Source organism: Clupea harengus, chromosome 20 (genome assembly GCF_900700415.2).
Source record: "Clupea harengus chromosome 20, Ch_v2.0.2, whole genome shotgun sequence".
Classification (NCBI taxonomy): domain Eukaryota; kingdom Metazoa; phylum Chordata; class Actinopteri; order Clupeiformes; family Clupeidae; genus Clupea; species Clupea harengus.
In genome coordinates, this window is record NC_045171.1 from 12708603 (window position 1) to 12725689 (window position 17087).

Below are 17087 nucleotides of genomic sequence, written 5' to 3' on the forward strand. Positions count from 1 at the left end.
CTCAGATCAGGCTCGACTGCAGTCTGCACAAAGGTGTTCTCTAAATATAACTTGCGAAAGGCATCTACGGTATGTACAGTAGGTGATGTTCATCTTCAAAACAAAGTTGGGAATCTGTTTCTGTATCTGTATTTATCATATGACCTACACGGAAAGCTTCAGTGATCCGCTGATATCCACCAGTCATTGGAGGGCATTCTGCCATGAAGCTCATGCAGTACAATTACATACATAGTTAAACCTCTTAGGCGGAGATTAAATGAAGGACAAACACGTAAGAACTTTATCAAGCAAAAGGCCATGGTTTAATCAAATTATTTTTTTTCTTCTTTTTTTACACCAAGCACACACAAGCAAACAAACAGTGTGACAGAAACACTATTACACACAAATAACACCACACTAGCAGGACCACCACTAACTTTACTGTGTGTGTGTGTCTGGTGTATCTAGGTGTGCATGCATGTGTACGTGCGTGTATGTATGTATGTGTGACAAAGAAGCTAAAGAATGTAACTGACTAGTTGTTATGGCTGGTGTGTGATCTGTAACCCGGAGGCCATGTTATCTGAGGGCGAGAGCCGCTGACTAGCTGTTGGACAGTGCGGAGGTCAAGGGTTAAGAGCGTGTAATCAGGCTGGGCTTGAGTGAGGGGTGATGAGTGTCAGGGGGTGGACGACACCACCAAACCACACACAGAGGAGCACGTGTGTGAGACGGAGACGACTGAATGTTTGGGTGTGTGTTTATACGTGTGTGTGTTTCGGAGATGACGTGATGGCGTGTGTGTATGTGAAATGGCTTGTGTGTATGTGAAACAGCATGTGTGTCCTGTGTCTTGTGCATGTGACAAGGTGTGCGTGAAAGTATGTGTATGGTGAAATTGTGTATGTGTGAGTGTGTGTGTGTGTGTGTGTGTCTATGTGTGTGTGTCTGTGTGTGTGTGTGCGTCTGTATGCATGAGTGTGTGTGTGAATGTGTATATGTGTGTGTGTGTGTGTGTGTGTGTGTGTGTGTGTGTGTGTGTGTGTGTGTGTGTGCGTGCATACAGGGCTGAGAGCCAAGTGAGAACCCATCAGTGACAGCACTCCAAACACTGGGGCTTGGGCCGCAGACAGACAATCCACTGACAGACCTCTGATCCCTCCAAGATCCCCTGTGTGTCTACACACACAGAACCCCAGCCTCTGATTCTGCACACAATACACACACACACAGACACACACACACAGAGACACACATGCAGAGACACACAGAGACACACACACTTACATTCCCACCCACATATAGCACAATCAGAGTCTACTCACAGGGCACGGGGTTACCTGACAGTGACCTGTTATCAATGGCCCAGTGTGGGGCTTCCAGATGCCATTTATCTGTCAGGACGCTTCGACATCTGGCCAAATGATTGTGCTTGTGTGTGTGTGTGTGTGTGTGTGTGTGTGTGTGTGTGTGTGTGTGTGTGTGTGTGTGTGTGTGTGTGTGTGTGTGTGTGTGTGTGTGTGTGTGTGTGTGTGTTGGTGGGCTTTGTTCTTAGTGAGGATCATATTAATGGCTGCAATATGTCTGGCTTTTTTATTGATGTCCATGTTCTTTTCGTCTGCATCGCTCCATGGAAGAGTGTCTCCTACCCCCCAACAGTCTCTTCCTCCCCCTCGTCCCACCTCTCCTCCGTCAGGGCCTCGCTCCTCCCTCGTTTCACCATCCGTTTACAGGCAGTACAAGCGCTCCTCTTCCTCCTCCACCAGGCCCCTGGGAGAGACAGAACCGGAGAGGTGAGCAGGGAGGAGCAGGAGGAGGAAAAGGAGGAAGAGACAGAGACAGAAACATCAACAGAAATGAGAGAGAGACAAAACACAGCCCTCAATCTCAGCTGTATCCCAGAGAGGCACTTTCAGGTCGGGAGGCACAGAGGTAGCAAATAACCATGCTGAGTCTAGGGCTAAGGGATGCTCTTTCTTAAGGGAAAGAATATCTGCAAGCATCTGGTGTGTGTGTGTGTGTGTGTGTGTCTGTGTGTGTGCATATATGTGTATAAGCATATGTGTGTGTGTTTGTATTAAGGTGTGCAAATGTGTAAGTATATATGGGTCTGCGTGTGTATATGTGTACAAGGGTGTGTGTGTCCCTGAGTAAGGGGGTATATGTGTGTGTATGTGGAAGGGTGTGTGTGTGTGTGTGAGTAAGGGGGTGTATGTGTTTGTATGGAATGTGTGTGTGTGTGTGTGGGATGTGCGTGTGTGTATGTGTGAAAGGGTGTGAGAGTAAGAGATGTGCGTGTGTGGGAGTCTCAGTGGCCTGGTGCCATGCCATCATTAGGCTCTGTGGTGCAGACAGTCCTCCAAGTCCTCCAAGACAGTAAACAACCCCGCCGTTCATTCCTTATTCATGGTTTTAATCACGGATGGCAAAGCAACGGTAATCTGCTAAAAGAGAAAGAGAAAAGTGTGTGTGTGTGTGTGTGTGTGTGTGTGTGTGTGTGTGTGTGTGTGTGTGTGTGTGTGTGTGTGTGCCTGTCAGGTGGGGGTGTGGGGAGTAAAAGTAGTTCCAGACTGTCTGCGCCGGAGCGTGACTTTGAAAACAGGCTGTTCAGGGACGATGCATTGGAGAACGCGACAGAGCAAATCTGCCTGTGAGGTCAGAAGGGTTGACAGTGAGAAACCTGGTGGTGCTGGTTTCTTTAGAATACTGGCATGCACAAAAAAAATATTAAATGGAACAAACAAGCAGGCAGACAGGATGGGACGGCAGGTAAACAACAAAACTAGATAAAAGAAAAAAAACAGAACTGGGCCATTCAGTGTCTCTAACTGTGCCCCTGTGGCTAAACTGGTAGAGACAGACACCAGCACAGCCGAGGTCATGTATATAAAAACACTAAACTAAATAAAGACAAATGTAACAGAAAGGAACAAACTCCTCAAAAGATTCCATGTCCAGACCTTGACTGAGGGAAGGCAGCAATAGGGGTTTGCTGTGAGGTCATAGCGGAGGCGGAAGTCCTATTCTTTTCCCAGATCCCTCGGCGGGGGCTCAGAGAGACGCTGTGGCATCCCAGCGCCGCACGTCCATTTTAATGAAGCATTGTTTGGGCGTGGAGGCGCGGGGGGAGGGGGGTGGTGGGGGGTGGACAGCGGACGAGGGGCTTCCTGTGTGCGGCCAACTGCCTCCGCTGGGCCTTCCCGGCGAGTGCCGGTCGTCTGCGGAGGCCGTCTGAGTGTATAGGTATGAGGAGGGGGTGGGGGGTTTGGGGGGAGGTCTGGGAGGGCCCACGTGCGTCACATTGCATACCAGCCTGGCAGATGGCGAACGTCCCCCAAACATGAGGAGGTAAGTGACATAAGCAAAGCGATGTCTTCAAGGGCACAGGAAATGACTTCATGGTTTCTCTGACTGCCGAGAATAGACAAAAAAAAAAAAAAACAGGATCTGTTTCCTATCTTGACCCCAGCTGGCCTCAGAGGGTTAGAGACTTTATTCTTAGGAATGTCTTAATCTGTATGGAGGGGGGAGTGGGGATTACCCTTTCAAATACACACACAGACACAAACACAAGCGCACGCACACACACGCACGTACACAAGCACGCACACACGCACGCACGCACGCACGCACGCACGCACGCACGCACGCACACACACACACACGCACACATACGCACACATGCATACACACATACATACATACACCTCACACTGTCAACATTTTCTGACTCACACACACACCAGGGCAGGACCGGTCCTGTTTTGATATCTGTCTGCTCATCTTTAGCCTCATACACACTGCCAGGTCGTGTGAGTGACGAGTGAATGTATGAACAGGAGCTAATCCCTTAATTTACAGACGTGTTTTTGCACAGGTGAAGGAGATATTCAGTACCTCAATCTCAAAATGGCTGCAATAAGATCTGTAACCATAGCAACGTTTCTGCGTTTTAGCTGTTCCCTACAATCATTGCAGAAGCCCGGTGTCAGTGTAAAACGTCAGTGTTGTCAGAGATGTCTGAGGGAGTCAAAACTGAATTCTATCAGCACAAGAGAAGCCCATGCGCTTCTTGTTTTATGTATGTACAGGAGGAAGGAGTCACTCCACAGCCCAATCAAGCAATGGTTGGAATAAAGCCTGCAACCAGAGCACTGTTAGTGCATCTCAACTGCACCGGAGACATCTCAGTGGCAAACCACCAATTGTGAAGTTACATGTTCTCTACAGACTTGCATTATTGTATCATATATTACATACATCTGTGTGTTCATATTTTATGTGTGCTACACATCACAATGGGGACTAGGTTTTATGTACAGCAATTTGCAAGACTTGTTAAGGGACCTCATGTCCTCAGACACAGTGTTCATTTCAAACATTTGGGCTGCACTGAACGCATGTAACTTTGATGAATTTATGGTACTTCAAGAAAGAAGAAGTGACTGAACTCGTTTCGACTGTGGGTGACCACTTTATCCCACTGCACAACTATTCTACAGAACTGTTTATAGGCTACGGTCTGACCCCTCCATGGCATACCTGTAGGCAGCGATTTCAATGTCCAGGGCCATCTTCTGACTCAGGAGTTCTTCATAGTCACTGCAGTGCTCCCTCATCTGAGCCTCAAGGTCAGCCTGCGAGTCCTTCAGGTCCGCCACACAGTTCTGGGAAGACGGGGGCAGATAGGTGACAAACTAACCCAGCAGGCACACCCCAAAGTGGGACAGACTTGGAAAGGTCGGAGGGGGTAAGTGGTAGGTGTCGAGCTTCTTAATGCTCACCTCCAGGTCTTCAATCTCCTGCAGGTAAGCCTCTTTCCTGGCCTCGATCTCTGCCTCCAGCTCCTCATTCTGCTTCTCCAGTTCAGCAAGCTCCTTCCTCAGCTCAGCAATCTACGAACAAACACGAATTGAGTATATATGACCTAAATACATGTAACACAGAAAACTCACATTTGATGTTTCAACAATGCATCAAATGATGATTATGCTGGGGAATGTTCTCCTCTAAAAGAATATTAGTTTTGTTTTTTCCTGTATATATATATACACACACACACACACACCACAAAGCCACCCCAAACATAGCAGTATGTGGACAGGAGGACAGTCCTTTATGACAGGCACAAACAGTAAGTGTCCAGCTGCGGTGTGCACTACCCCTGCTGTGAGTAATTACAGCAATCACCCAGCTTAAACAAGAGTGTGTCAGAGACGGATGGCGACGGCGGCGGGCTCTGTTTGTCTTTCAGGTAGATCACAGGAGCCTCTCTGCAGCTTCATTAGCCGGGTGATGATGGCATCCAGGCCTGAGCCCGTTACCCATAACCACACACGACTGACTGCAAATCTCTGCGTCTCAGTGGTGGACATCGTACTGAAGGCTGCAGATGTTGCATTTCTATATAACATGGAATGTCTGTGTCTATAAGAAGCTATCTGTACTGCTGGCGGATCCAGTTATGATAAAGGAGGTATGCACTAGTCTATTTTTCTGATGCATAATTTGTCAAGTGTGTTATTTCTTCGTGATAACATGATGATATACTGTCAGCTCTTGGTGAAACTGATACACTGCTGATATTCACTTAGTGACAGGTGAGATCAAGCCAGTCAGAAAGAAATGATTAGTGATGTCTGGCTCTTCTCTGGTGTGATTAGTCATGTCTGGACAGGTAGGCAGGGCAAGTGAAGCATCAGGCAGGGCAGAATCTAGTGATGTTGCCACACCAATGACACAGGGCCCACACAAGATGACTTCACTGTGGACTTGGTTTATTTAGCTAGGCTATGTCACGTTGAGAATCTAGATCTGCAGCATCCATCACTGACTGAAGAGTTAGATTGAAGAATGGGGAAAGAGAGCAAAATGGAGGTAGAGAGCAAGGGAGGAAAAAGAAGAAGTGGATGTAGAGGGAGGAAAGGCAAACGTCGGGTAGTGAGAGGTGGGTGCCAAGAATGTTGAGTAGTCAGAAATATCCAGAGGTTGGGACTGTCAGAGTTGAAGACAAAATAACGACAGGCAGAGAAAGAGGGGGTGATAGGAAGAGAGAGAGAGAGAGACAGAGAGGGGACAGAGAGGGGAGAGGGGAAGAGGGCAGACACAGAGCAGATCTGGGCTGTCCATCAGTGGTGCTCGCGTGCTGCACATTAGGAAAGGGGATCTGGTGTTATGAAAGTGCCGCTGCGGTTTGCGGAGGAGCTGTTTATTTAAAGAGGAGGGGCACGACCACAGCCACCATAATTAGAACCAAACCACTCCCATCTGTTATTGGAAATGGAGAGGTGTCAGCTGTGGTCAAGCGATGATTCCCTCCTCATAAAGAATGTAAACTCAGGTCACGCTTTTTTTTTTCTCCACCCTAATAGTTTTAGAGATTTTTCTCATAAAACGGGTTATTGGCGAACCTCTTTGTCCGTGTCAGCTTGTTACAGGAGACTGCGAGTACATTGAAAACTGAACTCCGATGTAGAGAAGGCGGCAGAGTGGGAGAGACAGAGAGACGGAGAGAGGCAGCAGGGAGAGAGTGAGTGGGAATGACAGGTGAGGTTTATTGCCGTGTCTCAGTGAGGTTCGGCATCTCAAGTGAGAGCACTGTGAAGGAATGTGTGAAGTTTATGAAGTTGAGGGGATAGGGGAGAAAAGAGAGAGAGAGAGAGAGAGAGATGGCAAGGGAGAGAGAAAGAGAGAGAGAGAGCGAGAGAGAGAGATTGCAAAAGGCATAGCTGATAATGGAAGGCAGCAAGGGAGATAAATACTGCAGAGAAGACACATCAGCACCCTCATATCTCACTGCCCATATCTCTCAGTGCAAACAGTGAGGATGGAGGGAGGGAAGGAGATACGGCGAGAGAGACGGAGCGAGAGAAAGAGAGAGCGAGTGAGAGATAAATGGAGAGAGAGTGACACATGCACCCTGCAACCCACATCGAAACACTATGGTCTGCGGGACTTCGTCCAACCCATTTGCTGAACTGTCAGAGGTAGAGCAGGCTGAAAAGCTCTGAGGTCTCTGTACCCTACAGAAGACTGGAGTGCAGGAGATTGAACAATTTCCCCATTACACCCAATTTAGCCACTGACGGCTGACGACCCTAAACTGCGGTAAAACCGCCTTGGATGAGCTTTTCCTCCGAGACGTCGTCTGTGTGATTATTATCACTGGGAAGAGGGGAGAGAAGGGAAGGAAGGAAGACAGCAAATCTCCAGAGAGAGAGAGGGAGGGAGGAAGGGAGGGAGAGATGGTTCCATCAGTTTGCAGTATTAGAGAGGAAGGCTGGCAGGTGTGTGCGTGAGAGGGACGGAAAGAGACAGAGAGAGGGGCCTAGTGGGATTAAGAGGGAGGGTTGGAGAAGGGGAGTGAGAGAGAGATGGATAGAGGAAGAGAGAGAGAGAGAGAGAGTTAAGAAGAGAGCAGTGGCCCAGTCACTCACCAGAGTCTTCAGGGTATCCACGTCCGTCACTTTGGAGACGTCTGTCACTTTGACCCCTGCTGCTTTGGCTCCGGCGGCCCCGTTGCCCTCTCCTCCCGCGGTGAGGGCCGCTCTCGGGCCGCTCTCAAACTGAGAAGACATCGGACATCAGGAGAGGATGTGTGTGACGCACGAACACACACAGCACACAGTGACACACACACACACACACACACACACACACACAAAACATACACGTATACACAACATGGACTTTGAGTTTAAGGGTTGGAAGACACAACAGAGAAGCCCCACCTTTTACTTGGTACATAGACACACACACACATCTCTATGGGTACCAGCACACACACACAGGCACACACACACACACACACAACCTATTACACACAAAAACACACATGCACACACAGTCCCAATGGGGGAGTCCTTGCTTTTTCTAGTCCCCTGCCACAGAGGATCCTGGGAAGGCCGCCAAGCGCTCTGATTGCGGCCATGACCTCGGCTTGGGAGCGGCCGGCCCCAGGTCACAGGGACCCCGGAGGGGTCACGTGGGTCAAAGCGCTGGTGCTAGGGGCTGACCTCTGTGGAGCAGGATGGCCCAAGGACAATGGAGCTCTGTGGCTCAGAGCAGAAACAGCCCACGGACATAAGGGGGGGGGCGGGGGGGGGCTGCTACCCTCACCAAACCCAAACCAACGCACACACACACACCACACGTACATACACACACACAAATGCACATATAAAAGTCACAAACACACTAATATGCACACATGTGCATACCCTCCAGGTACCCACATATACATACACCCCTGGCAGACCAGAGGGTCAGAGAGGGTGTGCTGGTTGGCATATTTGTGGGTGTGCTTGTAAAATTGTGTGTGTGTGTGTGTGTGTGTGCACAACTGTGTGACTGTATATTTATATAAAACAGCTTGACAGGGTAACTGAGGGCCCAGCATACCCTCTGATGACCAAAACATCCTGCCGGTTTCTGTGTGTGAGAGACTGGAGCATCTGTGTTTATGTGTGTGTGTGTGTGTGTGTGTGTGTGTGTGTGTGTGTGTGTGTGTAACCCATACCTGCAGGCTCTCTGCCAGCTGACTATAATACTCCTTGATATCCATGATAGCAGGGGTGATGTCAAAGCCTGGGAATTCCAAAGAGACAAGGGCATCTTCACCAGGAACCCCATCAGCTGGCTCAGTCAGACTCTCGACCCTCTGTGAAACACACACATACCCACAGACTTTAACACACGACAGCTACTGTCATTAATACTCTTCTGGGCTTGTTACAAGAAACTAAAAAAGTCCAGCTGCTTTAACCGAGGGTACCAAAAAAAAGAAGAATTCCTGTCTGCCAATTACTTTGTGTGTGCAGCCTTGCGCCCCCGAGTTGTGCAGAAGTTAACAAGACATACTAATGTCGCTGACAGCATTTTTTTATTTATTTTTTTAAAGACCTGAACATGTATGAACTTAGAGGATAGCAATACTTGCTGGGTGGGCAACTAACCACTGGTCCACTGCGTGGGGGAATGAAGAGCTGGTGAAGAGAGCAACTGCGCCGAACCCTGCGGCCCGCATAAATAACACAAGTACTGGCTTATCGGGGGAATACGAGGTGTTTGGAAACGCGAGTAATAATAGCAGTTAATAAAACAAAGGGGAACTTCTGTTTTCGCTCCATATTCCGACGCGGCTTCCAATGCCTTGAGTTATGGAGCACGTCCCTAAGGGAGTGCCTTACATGTGGAACGAGTAGATGAGTGTGTCTGTGTGAGTGTGTCTGTGTGTGTGTGTCTGTGTGTGTCTGCGTGTGCCTATGTGTGTCTGTGTGTGTGTGTGTGTGTGTGTGTGTGTGTGTCTGTCTGTGTGTGTGTGTGTGTGTGTGTGTCCATGCACATATTCATGTATTTCTAGAATACGCATACAGAGCAGTGATAATCTCTCCTGCACCCCCCTCCACACACACACACACACACACACACACGCATAGACACACACGCACACAACCACCACCTCCCACATCAGATATGAGGATGCATCTAGCAGCTCTGGGGAGATGGAGAACAGAGAGGTGGGGGCGCTGGTGCTGAGACTAGTGGTGAGGGAGTGTGTGTGTGTGTGTGTGTGTGTGTGTGTGAGTGTGTGTGTGTGTGTGTGTGTGTGTGTGTGTGTGCGTGTGTGTGTGCAGTCTGGTTTGCATTGGGGTGGATTAACACAGGAGTGCAAACAGGGGTAAAGAAACACAGAGCTGAGGCTGGCACACGCTGCAGCATTACACCGAGTGTGTGTGTGTGTGTGAGAGGGGGGTAAGTGGGGGCGGGGACGCAAAGGGCATGAACTGAGATTAGGAACTGAGGGAGTAGGGCTGGAGTGAATGTGATGAATGCTGTTTGGGTAAGTAAGAGGAGGGGGAGGGAGGCTTGATTGCGGTCTGTTCTGTGGCCAGCACCATTGTGTGTGAATTCTCAAATTCTCCAGCATCCTTTTTCATTGCTGTGACTGTGAAGTAGCTGCACTGCCAAAGCAATTATGCCGAAACAATGAGAGGCTAACGTTTCAAGCATTGTCAAAACAAAGTTTAGGATTGGAGTGGAGGATGATCAGAACACTGTGTGAAAACAAGAGTGCTGACAGAACATACAGGGTTCATCATGAGAAAGTTGTGACATTCGTTTGTCTTTTGAAATTTTACAATCCTAGTAATCGTAGTAATTGACCTACATTTAAAATATTTGCACAGCGTAAATGGGACTTGAATATGACATATGAGATAAGAGAGATTTCAAGTCATTTGCATATAGATTTAACAGTTAGAAGGCACAACCTCCGGAATTGTGAGATGAAAGCGCAATGTGACCTTGACAAGCAGGTGAAGGTCACCAAGAGAGGAATATAATTACTGAGTGATCTAGGTTACAGCCTGGTAAAGTTTGATGATACAATGACAAGAGATGCCAGCAGAACACCAGCACTTTATGAGGGAAACTAGAAGATTTTTCCTTGCATCAGTGTGGATGCTGGGTAGAATTTCTAGGTACACTGATCACTGAACAGTCTGACTGAGATCTTAGAGGGACAGATTCAACTCTACATCTGCTAACCTGCTCAACCAGAAAGTTATTCATCAACACATCACCGCAATCACCAAAGCTCAGAGAATGGTGTTGCACTGACCTGAGAGAGAGAGAGAGAGAGAGAGAGAGAGAGAGAGAGAGAGAGTCTGAAATCTGATCCAGTTTTTATTTGACTGCAGGAATTTTACCTCCTCATGTTGCTGCTCCATTTTGGCCAGCTGGTCCTCATAGATGGCCACTTGCTCCCTCAGTGCCAGACAATCGGTTGTGACGGCATCAACATCCTACAGAGGGCAGCAGAGAGGTCCGAGACCGCAGTCAAAACAAGGTCTCAAATTCTGCTGTCACACTCCAAGCTCGCTTTACCTTCTCTCACTCACACACTCACACACACACAAATACACACACACACACACACACACACATGCAAATACACTACACACATTATTTATCCTAGCATGTTACCACATTTACATCTATGTTATGAAAAGAACACATAGGCACACAAACACACTCGTACATAATCACATCTCCTGCCACTGAAAGCATACATGTGTGGGGACACTGGCGCTTCAACACACACACACACACACACAAACACACACACAACACATTCAGTTTCATCCCTTTTCCCTCCATGGGCAGGTATGCCCACACTGCAATGCGGAGCAGAGGAGATCTCCTGTAACGGTAGAAGGGAGTAATTACATTCAAGCCTCCTTGTCCTTCGGAGCATTCAGCTACAGGGAGCTCGAGCTCAGCCAGGCCTTTAAAGTGCCTGATTAACTGGTGATGAATTCAATTACTAGGGGCAGCCGGCATTTGCATCTGAATGTCTACAGCGAGCATCCAGGAGGGCTGGAGAGGAGGAAGAGGAGGAAGTGGAGAGGAAGAGAGGAGGAGGAGGAGGAGTCATATGGAGGAAGAAGCAGCAGCCTTAGCTGAGGCGATCAGACTGCAGCTACTCATCATGCATGGATTCTTGATGTGCATCAAGGCACAGCAGCTAGTCTCTGCGCACACACACACACACACACACACACACACACACACACACACACACACACACACACACACACACACACACACACACACACACACACACACACAAACACACTCCACACCTCTACTTATCTCTGTGCAAATACTAGCCAGCAAGCCTGGGAAGAGAACTGAAGATTATCCATCTCCCCAGCAGAGCTCACGCTAGTGGGGCTTTGCGTTGAGTTGGACTTTGACTTCCCCTTCAGTGCGGGTGGGCTTGTAACCAAAAACTCCAAAATCTGAAATTCGAAAGGCGCCCATATCACCCCCGATTGTTTCCACGGAACACCACAGGTAATCAAGCATCCATGACATCACAGACCGTGATCCCAGGAACGAGAACGTGCCAGAAATCCGACAGCTTGAGAACCCTGGCAGGCCCAGAGCGTGGTCTCCAGGGATAGAGCTTGGAATTCTTGGCCAGAGGTCAACCTTAATAACTGGAGGATGATTTCCGATGAGGCAGCCGATCGTCTTCGGGTCTCCCACAATGGGTCTTTCAGCACCCCCAACCATCCCCCTAGCCCACCCTACATTGCCTGCCTGCCCTATTACAAAGTAGTGAGGCTTGTTCGAGTGTTGTAGACTACAGCTGTGGCTGCTTTTTTCCTTCTACCAGTTCTCACTCCTTTCTTCCCCCCCCCCCCCCCCCCCCATTCCCCCAACCATCACACACACATACATGCTACATGCACACACACATACACACATGCTACAGTGGCCTAGGAGCAAAGCTCAACCGGTAATGGAATCACCATGTCTTGGAAACGGCACCCGGACACTGAGCGATATGAAACCTGGCACAGTTGAATTAGGTGTCATGCTAACAGCTCTTTTACATCTGGCTGTTTTCACACGGCTGCGGGTGTGTTCTGACATGCGTGGCTGGCCTGAGTGGGGTTTTCTAAGACAGCAGAAGGGGTGGGGTTGCACCGCGGCCAGTTGGACTAGAGTATGAGGGACGGTTAATGGAGAGAAAGTGCTTTTATTTTTTTTTGCGGTGGCATATCATCTGCAGGAGAAGCAGCTGTGTTGACAAGCTGCCCAAAACCAGAGGCAGTCAAATCAGAGACAGACCTCAGTGCCAATGGCACCTATGAGCAAAGACTGAGAGGGGGGAAAAGTCACTAGCCAATACTGCCACCTTGTGGAAAAATGTAAAACTTTACCAGGTGGGTTCCCATAATACATGATAAACAAGCTGAACTCTATGAAGATATTGTATTTGGACATTTCTAGTGATAAATGCTGTGATAAATGCTGTGATAAAACCATATTGGTGCCAATTCACAGGTCCAGAGCTGCAAACTTTCAGAAAAGCAAACGAGAATGTGCAGTATTACCACGGCAACATCCTCCTTCTCCAGCTGGATGAGGGTGCGCTGCTCCACCGCCTGGTCGTACTTAGCCTGCAGGAGTATCAGCTCCTTCCTCGAGTCCTCTGTGTCACACAGAATCTCCTCCTGAGGGAAACAAAGGCCACCACACATTCAGGCATGAAGGAACACCAATGGTACACTAAAGCCATAGGGAGGGTCTTTTATCTCGGGCCCCATCTTTCCTATGTACAGAATGACAACTGTGATAGAGGGCTATAATCTGCCATGATGCACCTTCTCACGGCGCAGTCTCTCCACCACAGCCTCGAGGCTGTAGTCTGTAGGGCCCTGGGTGGTGGTAGCAGACATGTCCTCCCCCTCCACTCCCATCCGCTCCTTCAGCTCAAGGATCTGCACCTCCAAAGATTCATTCTCCTCTTCCAGACACCGGCCCTGGAAAAGAGAAAAGGACATGTTTTATTCAACACCCGAGATGAGCTTTACGTTATATGGATTGGCATTATGCCTAGAACTTACAGTAGCATGAACAAACAGTCGCTACTATGGATTCTGTTACAGGGGATTAGTAAAACCAATGGGTGAAAATAGAAGTCCTGTCTTTACTATTTCGGTCTGAGCAATCATACAGAATTCGAATTGTCGGCCTCACATTTCAGCACACACTTGCTGATGACTTGGTGGGACATTTCAAAGATGATGTGAGATGTTATCTCAGAAGCCCACCCCACCCCGGCCTCATTCTCACCACATCGATGAGGACGGCCAGCCGGTCGTTGAGGGATGCAATGAGGGAGCGCTCCTTGCCGAATCGTATCGCGCTTTCTTTGTTTAGTGCACGCGCTGCCGCAAAGTCTGGTTCAGGCCATGGGCAGCTGGAAGCTCCACCCCTGTGGATGCGAAAGGGTGAGGTTTAATTGGTCACACAATATTACATTGCTGGTGGCCTCAGAGGGAGGAGTTCTTTGTTGATGTAATGCAAAATTTGTGAGGGCCCACACCCTACTGCTAAACAAACTCCACCACAGAATGTTCTGGAACTTTTCCTGTGTTCCCACCAGTACAAACAGAAGAATTCACTTTTAATGAACGGAGTTGCAAATAAAATAACAGAAGCATTTCTCGGTCACTGCAAAGTGCAAATACTGTGCTGAATTACTGCCATTTTGACCTTCTGATGGTAACAGATGAGTACTTGTGTTCATAAGCAAAACAATGTCAGTTGGAGGTCAACACCATTGTCAAGTGTAATCTTGCTGTAACTAGGTGTGGTTTCTGTAAACACAGCACAGCACCATTGTTATGGTCATAAAATGACAGATTAAACACAGTTCATCGCCCCAGGCTACTTCATTCCTTCATAATATAACTTTTGGAAATGTAAAAATCGTTATATGAAGCTGAAGAGGGAAATCAAGTCACAAAGATTTAATCAACCAATTGTGATGTTCATCAGACTGACAGAGTTATGGCTCAAATTGCTGCTGCCACCACCACAATGAATGCTCCACTGAATCCACTTTTGAGCACAACATACACCTGCCATCACATGGATAAAACAAACAGCTTACAATGTCCACAGTCATTCTACAGAGACAGTCCTGCCAGGACTCATCGACTGTATATCTGAACTCAGGATGCTGGCTATGTCCCACGCCAGGTTAAGCTGTTGGCACTGACCTGGCAGAGGAGTGGACCTGTCCTCCAAACTGCACAGCCGTTGCTCCATTCCACTGCTGCTGCTCTTCCTCAAAGAGACGGCGGTACGAGGACACCCTGACGGCCATGCTTAATCCAGTGGGGATGCTTGAGTTACTTGGGGAATAGCCGTGACTGGCCCCGCAAGGGCTTTATAATGTGTCGCGGCGGGTTGGGAATCTCACACACACATGAAGGAGCCGTCATGGGCCCCTCAGGAGACTAACTATAGGGCCGCGTGTCAGCAGTTGAGGATTTCACGAAGGCTGGAGACAATCCGGCATAAACCACCGACTCCCGTTGTTGGTCAGCAGCTCACTAGGAGTCTGAGGGTCTCCTAACTAAAGGACTGAGGCCTGTTAGACTTTTTTAGGTAGTCTGACATGCCTTGAAGTTTTTGTATATTTCCTCGAACTAAAAATACTGATGCACAAGTGGCATATATGTAGAAGATAAAATGTTTTTGGGGGTGTTCTTTTTATGACTCTAGGACAAAAACTCGCGGAGCTTTAAAGGTACATTGACAACAAGAACAAAAAACAATTTTCCCACTGGTGGGAAATAGACCTAAGGAACCAGTGTTTTGAGTGAGGCCTCATTATACCATCCTTTTTTAACCATTCTGACTTGGAGCAATCATTTACTAACTACAGGCTTTGTAAACTGTTCCCTCTATTCCTTTCAATTCCATGCATATCGTCTCTAAGGGCCCTTTTCCATTAGCCTGAAAAATAGTAGTACAAATTATAGTCTCCTGCAACTCAGAAACAAGATGAAGCAAAAGTACAAGAGGATTGGAAAACAATAACATACCTGTTCTTTCAGAACTATGTCATTGTGGCAGGTGTAAAATATTTTTATTTTACAACAAATTACATACTGTGCCTTTAATTCTGGTGAACTTCTACCGCTGCACCATCGAGAGCATCCTTACCAACTGCATCTCAGAATGGTATGGCAGCTGCTCTGTTGTGGACCGGAAAACATTACAGCGGGTGGTGAAAACTGCCCAACGCATCACCGGTTCCTCACTCCCCACCATTGAGGCTGTCCAGAGCAAGAGATGTCAGCGGAGGGCCCGCAGCATCCTCAGGGACAGCGCTCACCCCAGCCACAGACTGTTTGCCCTCCTCCCCTCTGGGAGGTGCTACAGAGCCCTCCGTTCCCGGGCCACCAGGTTCAGGAACAGCTTCTTCACTGCGGCTGACACCCTGCTGAACTCTGTACCACGAAAATAGCCCCCCTGGTCATAGACATATATAGGGTTATATAGGGTCTATATATGTCTATGCCCCTGGTTACCCCCTCACACACCTTCCTCCAGTGACTGTACTCCCCCCCCTCCACCCTGGCCTGGACCGCCACACACCTTCCTCCAGCCACTGAACATTTGCACTAAACTGTTTTTTTTTTTTAACTACCGTACTTTTTTCACCTATAGTGTATTCATATTTATATCTATTTATATACATATCTTGTCCATAGTGTATCCATCGTACTTATATCACATCATGCCTCTTACCTCATTCTGTACATAACTTCTACTAAAACCATCACTTGTACTTACACCTGCACTTTACATATACTTTTGTCATATCTGCACTACCTACTGCTAAATAGCAATATTGCTGCTCATGTTCATAGCCTTTGCCACAGTTATACTATCAATACTGTTCATACTGCACATATCTTATTTCATACTGTATATACCTTATTTATCTATATATTACTACCTTACATTTATAAATACTTTTCTGCTTTTTTGCACTTCTGGTTCGATGCTAAACTGCATTTCAGTACTTGTACTCTGTGCAATGACAATAAAGTTGAATCCAATCTAATCTAAACTTTTCCTCCTGCCATAGATTTCTTCCCAGAACTTCAAAGAACTGGTGTCCATGCCATCAGTGTTCATTTTGAAATATGTTGAGGTTGTGGGACATTTCAGATGCACAAACAAATTTTGTTTTTCAAATATGTTTATTTCCATTAAATAAATTAAAAGTACCAAAAAATAGGAGGGGGGAATGAAAACGTGCAAGTTTTCGTTTTCATAAGTACCATAATCATGAGACGGTCCATTACAAAAACAAACAAACAAAAAAAACACTCATGACATATAGAGGAAAGAACAAAACAACATTTAAGTCACGGGAGTAAACATTATGTTCAATAGTTCCAGCAGTCTGGTGGCCTAGCTGTGCTAAAAAGCCTAAAGCAAGGAAATGTCAGACCACGACATAGTCGCTCTCTTCCGTCATACGTGACTGATTTCTCTCCTTCCTAAGCATCATTGCTTTGGCAATGCTGAGCAAGCAGGAGGGGCGAATATACTTTAGGATTTACTGATGGTTTGTGGGAAATGAGAGATTACGAAAGACATGACGGGGTGCCCTACAATCTGCTGATGTGGCAAAATAGAGTCCGAAGCTGCCCTTGGGGGTCAAGGGTGACAACCACTCTGTCTGGTTCTGAGAACTGGCTGCTTTGAGGTCATTGTTC

At 47.6% G+C, this 17087-nt stretch overlaps 1 protein-coding gene across 1 annotated transcript; it reads right to left on the minus strand.

Moving 5' to 3' along the window:
• Window positions 1-1503: 1503 nt before the first annotated feature.
• On the minus strand, window positions 1504-14674 carry vimr2 (vimentin-related 2). The gene is made up of 10 exons (XM_031587568.2): window positions 14568-14674; window positions 13636-13777; window positions 13164-13322; window positions 12894-13013; window positions 10695-10790; window positions 8504-8644; window positions 7422-7550; window positions 4770-4880; window positions 4528-4652; window positions 1504-1755 (listed from the first exon to the last, which is right to left on the minus strand). Exons 1-10 carry the CDS (start codon window positions 14672-14674, stop codon window positions 1713-1715), a joined length of 1173 nt encoding a protein of 390 aa, XP_031443428.2. The 3' UTR covers window positions 1504-1712.
• Window positions 14675-17087: the final 2413 nt, after the last annotated feature.

What these genes read in the sequence shown, in the direction of transcription:
- vimr2 (XM_031587568.2), bottom strand. Translation starts at nt 14,674, where the DNA reads ATGGCCGTCAGGGTGTCCTCGTACCGCCGTCTCTTTGAGGAAGAGCAG. An exon ending in CAGGTCCACTCCTCTGCCAG is followed by an intron (nt 13,778 to 14,567) that starts GTCAGTGCCAAC and finishes TCGCATCCACAG; the next exon opens with GGGTGGAGCTTCCAGCTGCC. An exon ending in TGGCCGTCCTCATCGATGTG is followed by an intron (nt 13,323 to 13,635) that starts GTGAGAATGAGG and finishes TCTCTTTTCCAG; the next exon opens with GGCCGGTGTCTGGAAGAGGA.